General features: G+C 37.1%; 1 protein-coding gene across 9 annotated transcripts in view; it reads left to right on the top strand.

The window, feature by feature from the left end:
* PATJ (PATJ crumbs cell polarity complex component) overlaps positions 1–18592 on the top strand; it is a 355573-nt gene that overhangs the window by 198951 nt on the left and 138030 nt on the right. For all 9 annotated transcript variants that reach the window (XM_049110354.1, XM_049110355.1, XM_025427867.3 and 6 more), the window contains exon 28: positions 8658–8854. In XM_049110354.1, coding sequence (XP_048966311.1) covers positions 8658–8854 — 197 coding nt within the window. The remainder of the gene's footprint in view (positions 1–8657; positions 8855–18592) is intronic.

Here is an 18592-nt window from a genome sequence, read left to right as displayed (position 1 = left end):
CTGTCTGTGTCTCTGCCCCTCTCTCTCTGCCTAGGAATAAATAAATAAAATCTTAAAAAAAAAAAAGATTCCTTTTTTCAGATAACACTGTCATGGGGCTGGAAAATCCATGTATAAAACAAGCATGACTGTTCAGCTGAGTAGAAAAGACTATTCTCTCTAGTTATTCTAGGCTGATGTTCATTCAGGGAAACTTAAGTAAAGCCTGGTGCCAAAGAAGTAGTTTTCTTATAGCCTAATCTGATTTGTATTTAGAAATGGAGGGCATCTAGGTTATTTGAGACATGAACTACACTACCATTTGACTAATACATTGTGAAAGTCAATGAAAATCAGTATAAAGGTTAGCTATTTATTACAAATATTTCTAGAAAATACCAGTAATGGGGATAGTAAGATTCTGGATCATCGAACACTTCTAATATTTTGTTGCTGAAAGCTGATACTTACATAATTTATAGGGGTATTTGCTTGCGTATAAGAAACAAAGTAAGGGTTCTATTTTCTTAATTTCAGAGGAGAGCCCCATTGGCTTCAAATAAAATAATACTCTTTCCCCCTCCTCTTTAATTGTATTTTCTGTGAAACTGAAAGATTTAAGAAAACCATTCTCTTTATACATTTTCTTCCCACTTATCCCCTTTCTCAGCTGGGGAAGTTCCCCTTCCTTAGCCACTGGTTACCCTGGAAATGACTCCCAGTTGCCCTCAGAGCAAATACCAGGTGGTGTGGGGTTCCCCTGCGGCAGAGCCACACGCCTGACAGTGCAGAACAGTTGGTGCTGACTCAGCCAGAGAAGCTTGACTACAATTTCTCAGAATCTGAATTAACAAGCTGGCATGCAGTGTCTTGATTTTTCAAAGATGAGGGTGCTGTTCCACTTTCCCCGCAAAGACTTAGTTTTCCATCTTCCCTTTTGAAAATCTAGCTCACCTTTTATTTCAGCTACAGAGTAGGAACAAATAGTCATGGAAATTTCAGGAAACATCTGAGATAGAGAGAGGGAGGCAACCCAGGAGGATGGGAGCTAGACGCAGAAAGGCTGAGACCGAGATCCTAAAGTAACCTATTATATAATCGAAACATTTCTTATTTAATCCTGAAACATGGATCATAGAGCCAGATATTCTGGCTCCATATTCAATATTCAATCAGTCTTGTGAAGGATGTATTTAAAGGCTGACTTAAATTTTGGTATCTGTGAACTTTACAGTTGACTGTCATCACTATAGAAAAAAATTTTGTATTGCGTAGATTAATCTGTTATTTACAGATCTAGCTGCCTGTGAGAATCATCTAAGGACCCTGTTACAAAGAGAACTTTACCCCATTACTAGACTTGACTAAACGTGTCATTGGCTCAGAATCTCAGCTGTGAGAGCCCAATCATGATTCTGTTTTATAGGCTCTACAGGTGACTTTTAGGTGGCCAGCCTAGTAATTCTGAGGAGTCTAGGCCTGGGAACCATAGCTAGAGCTCTTTTAGGAGAATCTTCTTCTTATTTAAAATTCTACCAGTCTAAGAGATAGTTGTGGTATGATGAAGAAATCACAGCTTGAACTCACCCAACTTGGCCCAAATACTGACCAAATCACCTCACCTGTTAGTCCACTAACATGCAAATGGAGATGTTTACAAAGATATAGGGACATGACAAACTATCAGATGTTTCTTTCTTATAAGTAGGTGTTATGAAGATCCTAAAGATAGCTTCTTTGACTTAGGGAGAAAGCTGAAGTAATTCTTATTCTTTAAAAACGTTGCTGGAGAGGAATGCCAGGGTGACTCGGTTGAGCATCTGTCATGATCCCGGGGTCCTGGGATGGAGCCCTGCTCAGTGGGGAGTGTGCTTCTCCCTCTCCTTTTCCCTCTCCCCTCCTGCTCATCCTCTCTCTCATGCTCAGTCTCTCTCTATAAATAAAATCTTTTTACAAAATGTTATTGGATAAACTGAACATGATTTGATAGAGAAAGAATTTAACTATGTTAGAAGACTTTAGTTTTTAGCTATAAATAAGCTTCATAACCTTATACAAGATTTTCATTTCTTCTGTCTTCTTTATAAAATGGAGTCTGGGGGTGACGGTGTGATTCTCTATAAGAGAATGTAGCTTTGTACAATTTCTTAGTTTGTTTTCCCTGAATTAAAAGTCTCTGATTCTGAAACATGCCATGCCTGTGGCTTTTGCCATAGCTTGCTTGTACCTGATTGCAATTCTCTGTTATTCCCTAATAGACCCATTTTTGAAAAAAAAATAAAAATTAAAAATAAACCCATTTTTGCTGGTTTAAAAAAAAAAGGTTTAAATTTCACACTTTATTACCACACAGTTTTTATTAAAGATTTTGTTTATTTATATGAGAGAGGGAGGGTGGAGAGACCACAAGCGGGGGAGAGGCAAAAACAGACTCCGTGCTGAGCAAGGAGACCGATGCCTGGCTCGATCCCAGGACTCTGGGATCAGGACTTGATCCAAAGACAGATGCTTAACTGTCTTGAATTTTGAAGCCATCTCAATGGAGTATGTAGCATGGGACAAACACTTGACCTGGTGGCGTGATTCCTCTGCACCTGCAGAAGTTGTCCGAGGGGCTCCTCAGAAGGAGTAACTCAGGGAAGAGAATCTAAGGGACAGTGATGCTAGCTAGCCCCTTCCCCTAGTGATTCCCATGGAGGACTGTGTGACTGCTTCTTTCAAGTCATTGTTTGGTGGGGAGGGTCCATTGCTTCCTTTCACAAGTCTCAATTTTCCTCAAGATAAACAAATTTAAAGAAGAAAAGAATAGCTTTGCCACGAACTTAGACTAACTTAAAACCTCAACATAACTAAATCATGGAAACAAAGTCATGGTTTGTTGTTTGGATCCTGCATCCTCCAGCATTTTTAGCTAACATCCATTTTCAAGGTAATAACCCCATTTTACAAATAAGAAATCTGTTCATGGAGGTACAGTAGGTGGTCCAGGAACCAAGGATGTTATGTGCCTCCACTAGGAGGCATTCTGACCTTTTAGCCTCTGCTCTTTCTATTCTGCCCCAAGAATATGTTGATAGAGATTCACCATTTGTAGCAGTTAATTTGAGGCCTTCATAACTGTGATGGCGCCATATTTTATCAAAGAAGAATCACTCTTGTCATTAATTATTGACATGTCTAAGCACTTGACTATATAGTTAACGACCATGAGGGTTAAATTTTTTTCTTCTGAAAATTGAACAAGTCAGACTAGTTTTGACTTGCCTTTTCATATTAATACAACACTGAACCTTTTCTCAGCATCTTTGTTTTTTTCAGTCACCAGGGACAGGGAATTGCATTAGGTATAATCCTTCATATCATATTATAGTCACTGGTCTGCTGGGGGTCCCTTACTGGTTTTCTTCACTCCCGTGTATTCCTATTTTTTTCCACCACCACCCCCATAATTAGCCATTCTAATGTGTTAAACATTTGCAACTTTGTATATGGACTTCCAAAACATGTGTTATGTTTTTTTATGTTTTAGATATTCCCAAGAGTGGTAATCTTAGTTTGCATAAATGGTATTGGCCCATTGTTTCCCTCCCTTTGCATTCAGCGCTGTTTGAAATCTCTGTTACTACTTCCAGTTAATTGCTTCTACCTGCTGATGGTACACTGCGATGTCCAACAGTTCATCTATCTTCTTTCCCAGTGACAGATACCCATGTTACCTCCAACTCCTCTGCTATCGTAAATAACATTCCTTTAAGACCTGTGTAAGAATTTGTTAAGATATTCCCAAGAGTGGAATGCTGGTTTGTCGAATATGTGCGTGCTTAATTTGATTAAGTGTAGTGTCAGACTGCTCTCCAGAAGACTGTGCCATTCACTCCCAGCTGCAATACATGAAGATTCCTATAGTATCTTCCTCGTATCTCCATAAGGCTTAATGATGCAGCTTTCAGATATTTGCCAGTCTACTAGTGAAAACTGGTATCTCACTATAATTTGCATTTCCATAATTACTAATGAAGTTGAGCATCTCTTCACATGTCTGTGAGCCTTTTGAGTTTTGTATCTTTTGGCCAGATTTTTATTGAGGTTGCTAATCTTTTTCTGCTTCTCTTTATTTTAATTGCCCTGTTGGTTTTAAATATGCAAATTTTTTTCCTGTTATATTTTCTATTTGTCACTTTAAGTCCAGAAATGACTTTCTATTCTAGTTTGCCAACAGTTTGGATTTTAAAAAAAATTTTAAGTAGATATTGTACCTTCTCAAATGTTTTTCTCTATTAACATAATTTTTCAACTTTTCTGCTTTATCAATGTGAAAATTTCCTTGAAAAAATTACTGATATTTAGCTATCCTTACATTCCTGGAATACATCCTTACTCATAATGTATTCTTAGATTGAATCATATAAAATTGCTACTTCTTTTTTTTTTAAAAGATTTATTTATTTATTCATGAGAGACACAGAGAGAGGCAGAGGCATAGAGGGAGAAACAGGCTCCCCACAGGGAGCCTGATACAGGGCTCCATCCCAGATGCTAAGATCATCAAGGTGGATGCTCAGCCACTGAGCATTTTAGCATCCCTAAAATTGCAATTTTTTAAGTCAGGAAATAGTCAAATACTGGCCATATCATAGAGGTCAAATTAAATATTTTCAATATACTCTCAATTAAATTATTTTAAAAAATATTTTTTATCTATGACCCTAAGTTAAGTCAGGCTATAATTTTCTTGATTTGTCTCTATTTTTGGAAGGAAAATCAGGATTATACCAGCCTCAAAATATGAAGAGGATAACTCCCTCCTCTCACCCGCCCATGTTCTGGAACAAGTTACATTGATTAAATTCATTAAAACTTGGCATCTGGGCAGCCCCGGGTGGCTCAGTGGTTTAGCGCCACCTTCGGCCCAGGGCGTGATCCTGGGGACCCGGGATCAAGTTCCTTGTTGGGCTCCCTGCATGGAGCCTGCTTCTCCCTCTGCCTATGTCTCTGCCTCTCTCTCTCTCTCTCTCTCTCTCTCTGTGTCTCTCATGAATAAATAAAATCTTAAAAAACAAACAAAAAACTTGACATCTGATAGAATTCAAATATAAACAGTCTAGAACTGGGGGGGTGGGGGCGGCTTTTTTTTTAAAGTAAATATCCTTGGCTACCATTTCAATTTCTTTAATAATTACTAGTGTATTGCAGTTTTACATTTATTTTTGAGAATGGTATTTTAAATTTTGAGAAATTTGGCATTTTAAATTTTCAGAAATGTATCTGTCTTCTAGATTTTAAAGTGTGCCAGCGTTTCATAGCAATACATTATTCATAATAATCTTATTTTATAAATCTCTGTGTAGTTATTTCCCCTTTCTAGTTCAAGAATTTATTTCTATCATCCGTTTTTTTTCCCTGATCAGTTATTGCAGTGTCTGTCTTGTTATTGTTTTCAAAGAACTCGGTTTTAATTTCATTGATCCTTATTGTAATGCTTTTGTTCTGTGGATTTTTGGCTCTGATTGGTGGTAATGATTCTATTTTTATTAGCCTATGACCTTGCTTTACCATTTTCTCTGCATTTGCTAAGTAGCTCTTTCGCTAACCTCTTGGGTATAACGCTTATTATTATTGTTTCACTTTTCTTGTTTTCTGAAAAACTGATTCAAAATTATAAATTACTTTCTAGGTTCTGCTTAACTGAACCCCTCAAGTTTGACATCTAGAAGTATCATTTGTATTTGATTGTTAGTGCTGTATTTTTTAATTTCCTTTTTTCCCTTTTAAATCTTGGGCTTCTCACAACATTAATGTATTTCTAAACACCACAGAGCTTTAAAGTTATATTTGTTGTTAATTTATAGTTTTGTTGCACTGTGTCCAAAGAGACAGCCTGTATGATATCCGTTCTGTAAGTGTTATCAAAGTTTCTTTTATGGCCCAACACACAGTCTGCTCCAGTAATTGTTGTGCGTATGCCTCCCTCGCTGTATTTTCTGTCGGATGCAGAGTTCTCTGATGTCTGTTGCTTTGAGCTTATAGTGTTGTTAAAGTCTTCAGTATCTTTTTTAAACAATCTCTTTCTGTTATTTTTCTGAGGAGGATGTGTTAAAATTCTTGTTCTATTTTTTTTTTTTTTTTTTTTTAGCGTAGTGGCATCTCTTAACTGTCTTACCCTGTAACTCCAACAAACAAAGCAATGAGGGCATGAAATGGTCTGTTTGAATCTGGGAGAAGAGGTTTTAACATGGAGTATCCTCTCAAGGTCCATCCCTGGGGGACCCCAAAGGACTTCCACAGGATCCCCAGTTGGAATTTCTGTAAACCTTGTACTGTGATTCCTTATCACCCACCCGCTAACCCAAAGAATTTTCAATTTACAGCCAAGTGGGCTCTCACATTCTTCTCCTTGCTCTACCTGCATATTTTTCTCCACTTGCTATTCCATCTACAGGATTCTTCTCATAACTAGATTCTGTACCTTGTTTAAAACCTTTCTCAAATTCTGCTTCTTCCATGAAATCTCTTCTAGAAATATCAGTTCTTTTTTTAAAAGATTTTATTTATTTATTTATGAGAGGCAGAGAATAGGCCGAGGGAGAAGCAGGCTCCCTACTAAGAGCCTGATGTGGGACTCGATCCCAAGACCCTGGGATCTCAATCTGAGCCAAAGGCAGATGCTCAACCACTGAGCCACTCAGGCCCCTAGAAATATCAGTTCTTAAAATTCTAAAAGCAGTCACTGCTCATACAATTTGTTTAGTATTTATTCATTGACCTTATTCCCTAATAAATTAATATTCCATGACCAGCACTTGTGGTGATCAAAACTTCTATTTAAATAATTGTAGTTGTTTGGTATTTATTGCATTTGTTTGCTTCCCTTATATTGCGATGTCAGTATCTTGAGGGTAATGTGTGTCTTACAGGTCTCCATTCATTAAAATACCCACATAGTATCTTGTTTTTGATAGTTGACCAACAAAAAGCTTTAATAAGCTTAAAGTTAAGCTTATTTACTTCAATGTTAATATGACTGTATTTTTTCCTATATAGAGTGCAGTTATGTCACAAGACCTGTATTTTACTATATTTTGCTAAATGTATTGTTTATTATTAATAATAAGCTTTATCCATGAAAGTTAAATTCTTTTCATAATAATTATAAAGCAAACATGTATTCTCATTCTAAAATATGCACCCATTTATTTATATGGTTAATTCTTTTAAAGTATTTTTATGAGTTTAAATTTATCTGCTCTCAAGGCAGTGTTTGTTAGGTGTGGTAAAGTGATACAATGGCTAGGCTGTTTTCCTCCCCATCCCCTTTAACACTAATTATTTGAGTTCAGCTTTGAATTTGCAAGTTTCCCTGTAAGGACAGTGAGCCTAAGTCAAGCATTAGACTGAGCATAGAGTTCCAGGATAGATGCGATCTGCCAACAGGTTATTAAGCTGATGAGATGATTGCATCATACCACAGTTGAAGATGTCAGCCTTTGAGCCCCAGCAAAATACCTGGCCTGAGCTGGTGTTTTGTGGGGTGTAAGACATGTTTAAACCAGTATCATTCCCAACACTGATCTTCCAACGTGATTTTGTTGCACATAATCAACACAAGTGAAGTATAACCAGCCAAATCCTAAAACGGGGTGTTTAGACCAAAGAGTAGGGGGTAGCAAGGAGAGAGAAAAAATTGAATAAAAGATTTATAGAATACCTATAAACCATGAGCTAGTTGTAAGTTCTTTAATGTGTATTTTATTTCATTTTCCTAAGATTCATGAAGTGGTTATTACCATGCCCATTTTACACAGGAAGAAATAGAATTCCATAGAACAAAATAATGTATTAATTATTGGACATTGAGTAAATGGTTGATTTGTGTATTGAATTCAGATTGAACAGCTAAACCAACATCCTTAATTCTCCTTGTTTTACCCACTTAATATAAAATATTATTTTAGGGATGCCTGGGTGGCTCAGTGGTTGAGCATCTGCCTTTGGCTCAGGGCATGATCCTGGGGTTCCGGGATCAAGTCCCACATTGGACTCCCTGCATGGAGCCTGCTTCTCCCTCTGCCTGTGTCTCTGCTTCTCTCTCTCTCTCTCTCTCTCTCTCTCTCTCTCTGTCTCTCATGAATAAATAAATAAAATCTTAAAAAAATATAAAATAAAATATTTTATACCGTTTGCATAGTTTAAAGAAACATAATTATTTAGAATTAATTGTTGATTTTTTTCTTACTGGACTGCAAGTCCACAAGAATAGGAACCATGTCTATTTTGCTTAGCATGATATCTCCAGGACCAAACCCTCTCTTCACATAGCTGATGTTTAGTGTATATACTTTGTTTCTCACCCACCTCCTCTGTTTTTGGAGGGGAATAGGGAAGCCAAGGTTTCTACCACATTCCTGTTGACTATCTTAGGTAAGAAAATAATGGACAGAAAGTCTAGGCCAATGTGAACCTGAACAATCAGAGAAGGTTTTATTGGTGAACTAAAGTTTTTAAATGAAGATGGAATAATTAACTGTAATTTATACAGAAGGTTATGAATGACTTCAACTGCTTCATTCTCAAGAAAAGACCATCATGGTAAGAAGATGAGGACATGCTAACTCCTTTGTAATATACATTTAAGTGTTCTATTTACATTTTTATCACCCCCCCCCTTTTTTTCTCAATAGAAAAAATCAGGCAAAGATATGCAGACCTTCCTGGAGAATTGCACATTATTGAGCTTGAAAAGGATAAGAATGGACTTGGACTCAGCCTTGCTGGTAATAAAGACAGATCACGCATGAGCATATTTGTGGTGGGAATTAACCCAGAGGGACCTGCTGCCACGGATGGACGAATGCGTATTGGAGATGAACTGTTGGAGGTGAGGGACATAGATTTTTAATTTCATTTTTGGTAAGGTGAAGAAGTAAAGGGGATGGTCCACTGGAAAATGAGGTGACAGGGAAAAGTGTTACAAATTATATTTTTTTCAGCCACTCAAAATCATTTTCCAGAGGAAGAACAGACATCATATTGTTGCTTGCAAATGTTATTTGCTGCTTGAGTAAAAACTAATCTTGCATAATAATTTAGGGAACCTTAAGTTAAAATCTCATAAATGCCTATTAAAGGAATGGGATTTGTTTTTAATGTAAATTCCAAAATGTTCAAAACTAAATTGTGTATTAATCTGTTATTATTATTTATCAAAATTCTCTTTAGCTTTAGAATAAACCGTAAGTATGGCATTTGTTTTTGTTGTTGTCGTTTAGTTTTTTGGGAAGGTGTTAGAACCCAGCAAATCCTGTGAGCTGGTTGTCAGGGCTTGGGTATTATCTGTGAAGTCAGTGATGTGGATTAAGACCACACAGATTCCTTATTTAGGAATAAGATAGAGGTAAGAGAGCTGAGGAGATGGCTGGTCTTTTGCTAATTACTCTCTAGATGATTTCATCAGTAGTCTTATTTATTCTCATTTTCCTCAACTTAAAGTCAAGGTTTCTGTTCCAAGTTATTCTTGCTTTGATGTTCATTTGCTATTTCAGTCCATCATTCATTCATCTAACTTTGTTAGAGCATCTCCTAGTAGTGGACACAGAAAGAAAGATGAATACATCTGGTCCCTTCCTTCAGAGAGCTCACAGTCTAGAGGAAGGACACAGACATGAGAAGATTGTTGCACTGCAAAATGAAAAATAAAATAACCAGAAGAACAGCAGCAGCAGCTAATATATTTATATATACATCCATACACACACACATACATATATATACACTCAGTGTCAGATACAGCAGCCTTTTTACTGGTGGGGTCACAAAGTAAATGATGGTTCTGGGATTCGGTATCAGGCAGTTTGACTTCTTAGCTTTTGTTAACCAGTGCACTCTGCAGCCTCCTGGATAAAATGCTCCAGCACTTGGGTATTTAAAAGACCTGAAATCACAGAGGCACTGGGAATCAGACTGCTCACTTAGAATGAGATTTTCTGATTTTGCATTTTATAATTTCCTCGTCAGACTTTGACTCAGAATAGCATTCGCAGTCACCCATAATCTCTGATTTGCTTAACAACAAATATAGCCAAAACTGGTCAGACATGCCTGTTAGCATCCTACTTGTCTCCCAGGCCCCAGTAGTTTCTCCACATCTTAAAGCCATTTCCACAAAGAAGTTAACCTGGAATTATTTTCCTGTTCTTTTGTAAAATGGCATCATGAAAGGGACCCATGCTGGGTAGTAGCTGTCACCAGTGTAATCATTAAATAATGAAAAATCAAAAGGCAGCAGTATGTATTAACCAACCAATATAATTCATCACTTCAAGTTTATTTCCTTTGGCTGATGCTTGAAGACTTCCTCAGTGATAGAGACTAAAGTGATGGTGGTAGTAATTAAGGTGAACATAAAAACGGATTTCCTGAGTTATTATTGGCACTTGACCTAGAGGCTCCCACATTTGTATTCAGTATTCTTAAGAGACCTATCTGGTAAGTACTCATACTATCCCCATTTTATGGATAAGAAAACTGCACAAATAACTTGTTTAATTTTACAGAACTAAGTCACAAAGTTTTGGTAAGAACCCAGGCTTGCCAGACTCCAGGATTCATGCTCTACCCACTGAAGCAGACTGTGTTCCCCATGGTATTTCAACCAAACCCCATTTGTTTAGATCCATGAGAATGCTGATTTATGATGCTCTAGTCTTTAGGGAATCATGTATAAGAAGTAACTGTGTTGTGTTACATGTACCTAGACATGGATTTCCTGTCCTGTGTGGTATATGAAAATGTTCCAAAGGCTGTAATTTAGAACATGAAGATTCTAGTTTTCTTCTATTTTATTAAGACTCTAGATGGAATAATGGCCCATGGGATCTAGACCAACAGGAGCACTGGTGTTTTATTTCTCTGTCTGACATTGTATTAGATAGGAGTAACAAATGAGGAATGGCTACAGAGTAATGAGAATGTGTTACAGTCCACATACAAAAGTCCACACTGTGACCAGGACAGCAAGACTGAGCTTGGAAGACCTGCTTTAACTTATCCCAGTTCTTTCAGTTCTTAGTTGCGTTTCAGAAGGAGCTTAATAAACACAGTGCAGTGCACATAGTTGACTGGTAATTAGCCACATTTCCTCCTTAGAAAATTCAGGTCTCCCGTTTTTGAGGCAAGATGCTGGAAGAACTCTCTTGTCTGAAAAAGGATATTAACATCTTGCCATGTTGGAACCCCACCTATTTTTTTTTTTTTTCTGACTTTCTGAGTTTGGCTCTTTTGTCGCTATTCAACAACTTTATCTTCTTGTGGAGATGGAAAGGACGAGAAGATTAAACATGGCAATAAGTTGATCCTCCTCCACTCCCCATTGATTTTCTTGTCTAAAGAAAATATGTTGGAACATACATTCTAGCATCCCATATCTTTGGCTAGTTACTTATCTTCTCTGACCCTCGGCTGCCTCCTTTATCAAATGAAAATTACTTATTCGGCAAGTATCTTGCTATGCATCTGTCATGTAGGGAGCAGTGTGTGAACAAGACACTGATTTTACACTGGTGAACAAAATCCATGGTACCTGTTCTCATAGAGCTTACAGCCTAGTGATTATATAGTATTAACTTTAGAGGGTGTTCAGAGAACTAATGAGAGAAGACAGTCAGATTTTGCCACAGTATCCAGCACAAAGTAATGCATTTAGCTGATACTATTTGTAAAATAATATTTGTATGTGCATTTGGGTTTTTTTTAGTTTATTTATATTAATACATTTGTCTCTGAAAGTATGTCCCAAAGGGAAACCATCATCTTCCTCAATAGTTCCATGTAGCATCTTAAAAACTGGGAGAATGGAAAAATGCACAGACTGCATTCTTAAGCAGTTATAACCCATCTTCTCATGTGACTTTTGGCTCTAGGTCAGTGATGACAGGAAAAAATTTGTGTGGGAAACATTTCCCTGGTTTCTTTTTATAGCTGAGAAAAAAATTTAATCATTTTTCTATGATACGTGAGGAATTTGTATATCACATGATATCAAATCCAATGTCCTTTGGAACTGAGAATAGGAAATTGATTTAATGATGAGTACCAGGAAAGCTACAAGCCAGTGTTAAAATAGCTGTTTTTTGGATATTGCAGTGCCTTAGATCGTAGAAGGACTGCATTGTGTGGGAGGCATTTATAGTGGGTTTTTAGATTATTCTTACTAGATTTCTGGGCTAGAGCAAATCTTGTCTATTTGCTTACCACCCACACTCCATTTATTTTTGTGACTTCTCTATGAGGTAAAGTTATCTGTGTTTCTTGATTGTTTTTACAACTCCACCATTTATTCCTGTTATTTCTCAGGACTACATTGTTGTCTATTGTTATGTTCTTCTTTTGCCCTGAGCCTCCTTTTATTTATAGTCGATCTGACTTATTTTAGGACCTAAGGTGAGGCTAATTTATAGGAAGTAGAGAATAGATTGGTGGGACACACATTTGTGGCTTCTTTGAAGTCAGAAGCTCAGCTTCTTTACTAGAGCCTGTGTGTGACTCCTTTTCCGCAGGCCATTCGCCAGCAGTTCTGTTGCCGTGGGACTGCATTGTTACAGCGTAAGAACAGCCCAGTGAGTTCTGTCAATCGATGGCCCAGTTCATGTATAAAAGAAATCTTAAATTAAGCCCCCAGAAGACAGTGTGATTAAATCTCAGCTTCTTTACCCTTCACTGCAATGCTGGTGTGGGGGTTCTGAATTAATTTCAAAAGGCATTAGCATATAATTACCATGTAGACTGGAATGAGACTTGCACCAGAGTATTGGCTTTCCCTGAGCAATTAGTCCCAGAAAATACACAGGCCTGAGCATGGTGCTATCATATGAATATAGGATTTATTTATAATCTTCCCTACAGTGCAAGTGTGGGAAGAGAGAGTGGATAATGTTGCGTGGGGAATTGGAGTGATTTGTCGGGTTACAAAAGTAGCCGGAAGAAGCCACGTGGGTGGCACGAGACATCCACAATTGATTGGGCTGGCATATAGAGCTGTGTCTCATCTGGCTCCCACGCCCTTCAAGAGAGAGGCTGTACGTTCCCTTTGAAACATTTACCTGCAGAATAACCCAAAGCTAAATGTTATTTTCCAAGTGTGTAATATGTTTACTTACACTACAAATAAAAAGCACGAATATTTCCCATACTTGCTAGGGATGAAGACGTAGAACCACACTTAAACTCAGATATTATTGTCTTGCTATGTTTATTTTACAAGAGAAAAAACAAACAAACAAACCATAAAACCTAAATGACTGGCCCAGATACACGTAGCTGCATCAGGACAAAACTCCTACCTCACGGCTCTTAACGCCACTCCAGTCTCAGCACCTATTCTTCACTCTCTGCTTGTTGCCAGTGAATTGTTTTTAAAATCTTTTGGAAGACTTAAATGTGATTTAGAAGTACAGTAGAATAGTAAAGAAATTGCTCTCTTTTGTGCATCCATAGATAAGATTCTAATTTTCAGTCAGAAGCTTCTGTTATCTTAGATCGGCTCTTCTAGATTATTACCATGCATGGACATAATTTTATAAAGTGTGCTTCTTAATGCAATAATTACGCCCTAAGAGACCTCATGTAATAAAATGTCCTGTTTTAGAAACACTAGTTTGAGGAGCAGAAAGAAGACTAAAGAATTGGCAAAATTGCAATAAAATGACTTTCCCTAGTTTTATTAAGAGATAGGTTTATAATAGCTAAAAGTGCAAAACTAAATTGATTGACTCAATTTTTTTTATTGTGGCAATGGTTTCATAAGTGTCATACTTTACATTTTAAACAGTAATGTATTATACATCTGTTAGGTCTCAATGCGCTTGTTAAAAATTGGTTGACGGAGCCAGATAAAAATAAATACTGTTAGCAGATCCTGAGTATGACCTTCCATATGCAAAGCTAAACTGACCCCATTTGGGGACTCTTAAAATAGTCTACAGTCTAATTCACAACTCTGGAAGTCAACAGAAGAATGTGGTGCTCTCTGAGGGGTCAGTCTCACATAAAAACAGTCCTGAGGCTTCTGCTGTGTGTGTGTAACATATTTCCTTTCCTCAAAGTGCAGCACCCTGGTTATTCTGGCGTATAGCTATCTATGTCTTGTTAAGTCATCTCTCCTACATCGTCTGTCATATGATATCCAATATGAATTACAAAAAGACGTGCTCATTAAGAAAACATTTGGGGGTAGGGAAGCCGTATTGGGAATTGAGCTCACATTAAATACCATTTTCAAGTTAGTGCTAAAAATTCTTCACATGTGGGCAGCCCAGGTGGCTCAATGGTTTAGTGCTGCCTTCAACCCAGGGTGTGATCCTGGAGACCCGGGATCGAGTCCCGCGTCCGGCTCCCTGCATGGAGCCTGCTTCTCCCTCTGCCTGTGTCTCTGCCTCTCTCTCTCTGTGTCTCTCATGAATAAATAAATAAAATCCTAATAAAATAATTAATTGATTAATTCTTCACATGCATTCTCCTAACTTACAACAAACCTATGAAAGTAGGTGCTCTTTTAATCCCCATCTTACAGATAAGGAGACTGAGGTATGAAGGGGTACAGTCAACATGCAGACATTACCTTTTTTGTTTCTAAAGGCTATCTTCTTAAGTTATTTCATTCTGGATTAATAATGATTCTAAAAAATGGTTGGTGGAGGCACCTGGCTTGCTCAGTCGGTAGAGCCTGCCACTCTTGATCTCAGGGTTGCAAACTGAAGTCCCATGTTGGGCATAGAGCTTATTTAAAAAATAATAAGTGAAAAAAAAAATAATAAGTGAATTTCTCATCATTTTGTAGTTTTGGTAGATCTAGAATAATGCAGTTAGTCTGGTACTAGTTCAAAATACCTGAGATAGTTTCTCACAATATAATACCTTGTTACTCTTTTTATCTTCTTAAAACTGGATGCCATTTTGAATTCAATAAAGGAAGAATGCAGTCAGTGAAATTACAGCCATCCCTCAAGAATCAAAGAAGAAAAGTAATCCTTTTTCGAGGTTTTTTTCTTGCCCAAATTGAGAACTTCTCTGAACTTCATAACTTAAGAGCTTTCCTCCTCAATACCATTATTAAGTTAAGGTTTTCTTTCCAGGCTGCAGGAAATATTATGTAAACCCTAGCTCATATTGGGTGGCTCATTCTTGTATGTGTTTCCTGAGGTGAAGTCTTGGCATTGGTTTCTGTCTCTGGCTTGTTAGGGGAAGAGTTTTGGATTATTTAGTCACATTTCGCTATCTTTATACTGCTGAGATATTTAGGCTGAAAGTCTGTATTCTTACTTATCTTTTGGAGGAGTGACAATCATTTAATTTTTATTATTGTAGTCCTCATTATCACTACAAAAGCTTTATATGGAATTTCTGTAGTGAGCCACATTATCTTAAAATCAGTGATAAAGTGCATGAAAGAGAAAGTGCCATGGAAGCAGAAAGTAAAAATGAGGATAATAGAAGAAAGATTACCATGAAAAGAATATGAAAAATAGAGATAGGGATGTATGCTGGGGAAGAAAGTTGCCACTTGGAAAGAATAATTGGTTTTTAGGGACACCTGGGTGGCTCAGTGATTGAGGGTCTTCCTTAGGTTCAGGTTGTGATCCTGCATCTTGGGATCAAGTTCCACATCAGGCTCCCCACGGGGAGCCAGCTTCTCCCTCTGCCTGTGTCTCTGCCTCTCTCTCTCTCTCTCTCTCTCTCTCTCTCTGCGTCTCTCATGAATAAATAAAATCTTTAAAAAAAAAAAAAAAAGAATAATTGGTTTTTAGCAGTGTATCTCAAGACTCTCCTTTCTGCAGTTTTCCCTCAGCCTTATGTGACATATTAGGATAGTTCTTTAGGCCTCCATTCTCTGCTTTTTCCAGTTTCTTTACTTCTTTCCAGACTTGCTCTTTGTCATTATAGTAACCAAAGAAGTACCTCTTTGAAATGTAATTGAGAAAGATACGCTTCTATTTTTTTTTTTTTTTAATTTGAGAGAGAGACCAAACACAAGCAGAGGGAGGGGCAGAAGGAGAGGGAGAAGCAGACTCCCACTGAGCAGGGAGCCCAATGCGAGGCTCAATCCCAGGACCCTAAATCATGACCTGAGCCAAAGTCAGACGTTTGACTGAGCCACCCAGGTGCCCAAGGTATGCTCTTAGATTATTGGGAAGATTTTCTTTATATCAGCCTCAACATATAACTTATGTCTGTATTTGGCTCCATTTGCACAATGGAAATTTCTTGCAGTCACTATTCAATCTTAAGGCATGAAGTCTGAAAGGAAAGTGTTAATGAGATTCTTATTCTATGTTTGACTTACTAGCAATATCAGACAGCTGCTTAAACTCATCAAAAATATGGTTGTATTATGTGTCTTTTAATTACAGTTTTTAAGAGGAGGCCTAAGATCAATAATCCAAACTGAAAATCAGACGTTCTACCCAAAGAGTAGCCATGAGCTACTCTCATTATTTTAAGTCAGAAGAATTTATGCATTGCACATCAACCCCAACCCTCCCTCCTACCATTTTTTTAAAATATTAGTGAAATGCAATAAAAATAATTGCTTATAGGTAACACATAATTGTGTTAGGATATGAAGTGTCTGCTATTTCTTCAGAACCACCAAATAGTTTGATTGCTAACACAGTTGCATTGTATACAGTAACACAGTTTCTGTTCACTCTACCAACATCCAAACTTCACATCCTTCTTGTTGCTACTCAGTGTATAGCTTAAAATGTCACTCTGCAACTCTCTACTTGGAGTAGGGTTGGGATTTTTCCCTTAAACGGTTTGTTTAAAATGTTTTACTTTGCATTGGGGAAATTGATATAAATTTTTCCTATATAAGAGTATATGTAAATCCTATGAAGTTAGAGGATTGAAAATCGAAAGGTATTCTAATAGGAAAACTTCTAATAGGTACCCATATGTGATTTTCCTCTTTAAAAAAAAAAACTCTTATTGATTTTTTTTAGCATTTATAGAGTAAGCAGAATGATGTAATGAAATCCTTCTGTATAGCCATCATATAGTTCAGTGGTTGCCCACACTCAGTCATTTGTGTGTCCCTATACCTCCAAATATCCACCCCTATACAATTATTATTTTTATAGTAGGTAAAATTTACAAAAAAATAAATGCACAGATCTTCTCTGTACAATTCTGACCACTGTATACACCTGAATAATCCAAACTTCTATCACTTCTGTCTTCCCCAGAAACTTGTCTTATGTACTTCGCCATTGGAACCTCTCCCATCCTGGGAGCTGATACTACATGGATTTTTTTTTTCTACTTTCATTTTTTTTTCCTGTTCTAGAATGTCATATATATGGGATAATATAGTATGTACTCTTCTATATCCAGCTTCTTTCACTTTGCATGTCTGTGATTCATCTGTCCTGTTACATGTATTAGTAGTTGGTTACTTTTTGCTGAATAATATTGCTGAATAATATTCCATTGTATAATCACCACAATCTGTTTATCAGCTTACCTGTGGATGGACTTTTAGATGTTTTGCAGAGTTTCGAATAGAGTTGCTAGGAACATTTGTGTGATGGGTCTTTTTGAGGACAGATAGTTTCCTTTTTCTTGGATAAATATTAATAGTAAGTTAATGAGACACAGCGTAGTTGTGTGTTAAAAAGAATCTGCCAGCCCCCTTTCCCAAGTAGTTGGGCCATTAAACATTCCCACCAGCAGTGTATGAGCATTCTGGTTGCTCCACAACCTTAGTTCTTCTGGTGGGTTTGTAGTGGTTTCTCATTGTGGCTTTAATTTACATTTTCTTGATGACTTATGATGTTGAGTATTTTTCTTCTTTAGCAGCCAGTCAGATAGATTATTTTATAAAGTGTCTGAGCCTTTTCCCCATTTTTAATTAGGTTTTTTTTTTTATAATTGAATTGAATGTAGAAGTTCTTTATATATCCTGGATACTAGTTCTTTATCAAGTGTATGATTTATGGATCTTTCAATCTGTGACTTGTCTGTTCTCTTAAGATATCTTTTTATGTATAGAAGTTCTTAGTTTGGATGAAAACATTATTTATTCATGTTTTCTTTTATAGTTACTGTCCTAGTTAAGAATCTTTGTTTATCTCCAGTAATTATAGTAATATTGTCCTATATTTTTTTCTAAAAACCTTATAGTTTTAGCTTTTATGTATAGTTCTGTGATCCATCTTAAATTAATTTTTGTGTGTGCTGTGAGATAAGGGTTGATGGATTTTCTTCCATGCGAGTTCCTAGTTGTTCCAGCATCATTTGTTGAAAAGACTTTTTTTCCCTCATTAACTTCCTTTGTACCCTTGTCAACAATGAAATAACCCTATAACTGTGTCTCTTTTTGGACTCTCAGTTCTCTTCTATTAATCTGCCTGTCATTCATGCCATTACCACACTGTCTTGATTACCATATCTTTATAGCAAGTCTCGAATTCAAGTAACACTAAATCCTTGTTTTGTTCTTATTTTTAAAAATTGGGATGCCTGAGTGGCTCAGCGGTTGAGCATCTGCCTTTGGCTCAGAGTGTGATCCTGGAATCCCAGGATCGAGTCCCACGTCGGGCTCCCTGCATGGAGCCTGCTT

This window comes from Canis lupus, chromosome 5 (genome assembly GCF_003254725.2).
Source record: "Canis lupus dingo isolate Sandy chromosome 5, ASM325472v2, whole genome shotgun sequence".
Classification (NCBI taxonomy): Eukaryota; Metazoa; Chordata; class Mammalia; order Carnivora; family Canidae; genus Canis; species Canis lupus.
Note: the sequence above shows the minus strand (reverse complement) of the source record. Positions and strands in the feature narration are given on the sequence as shown.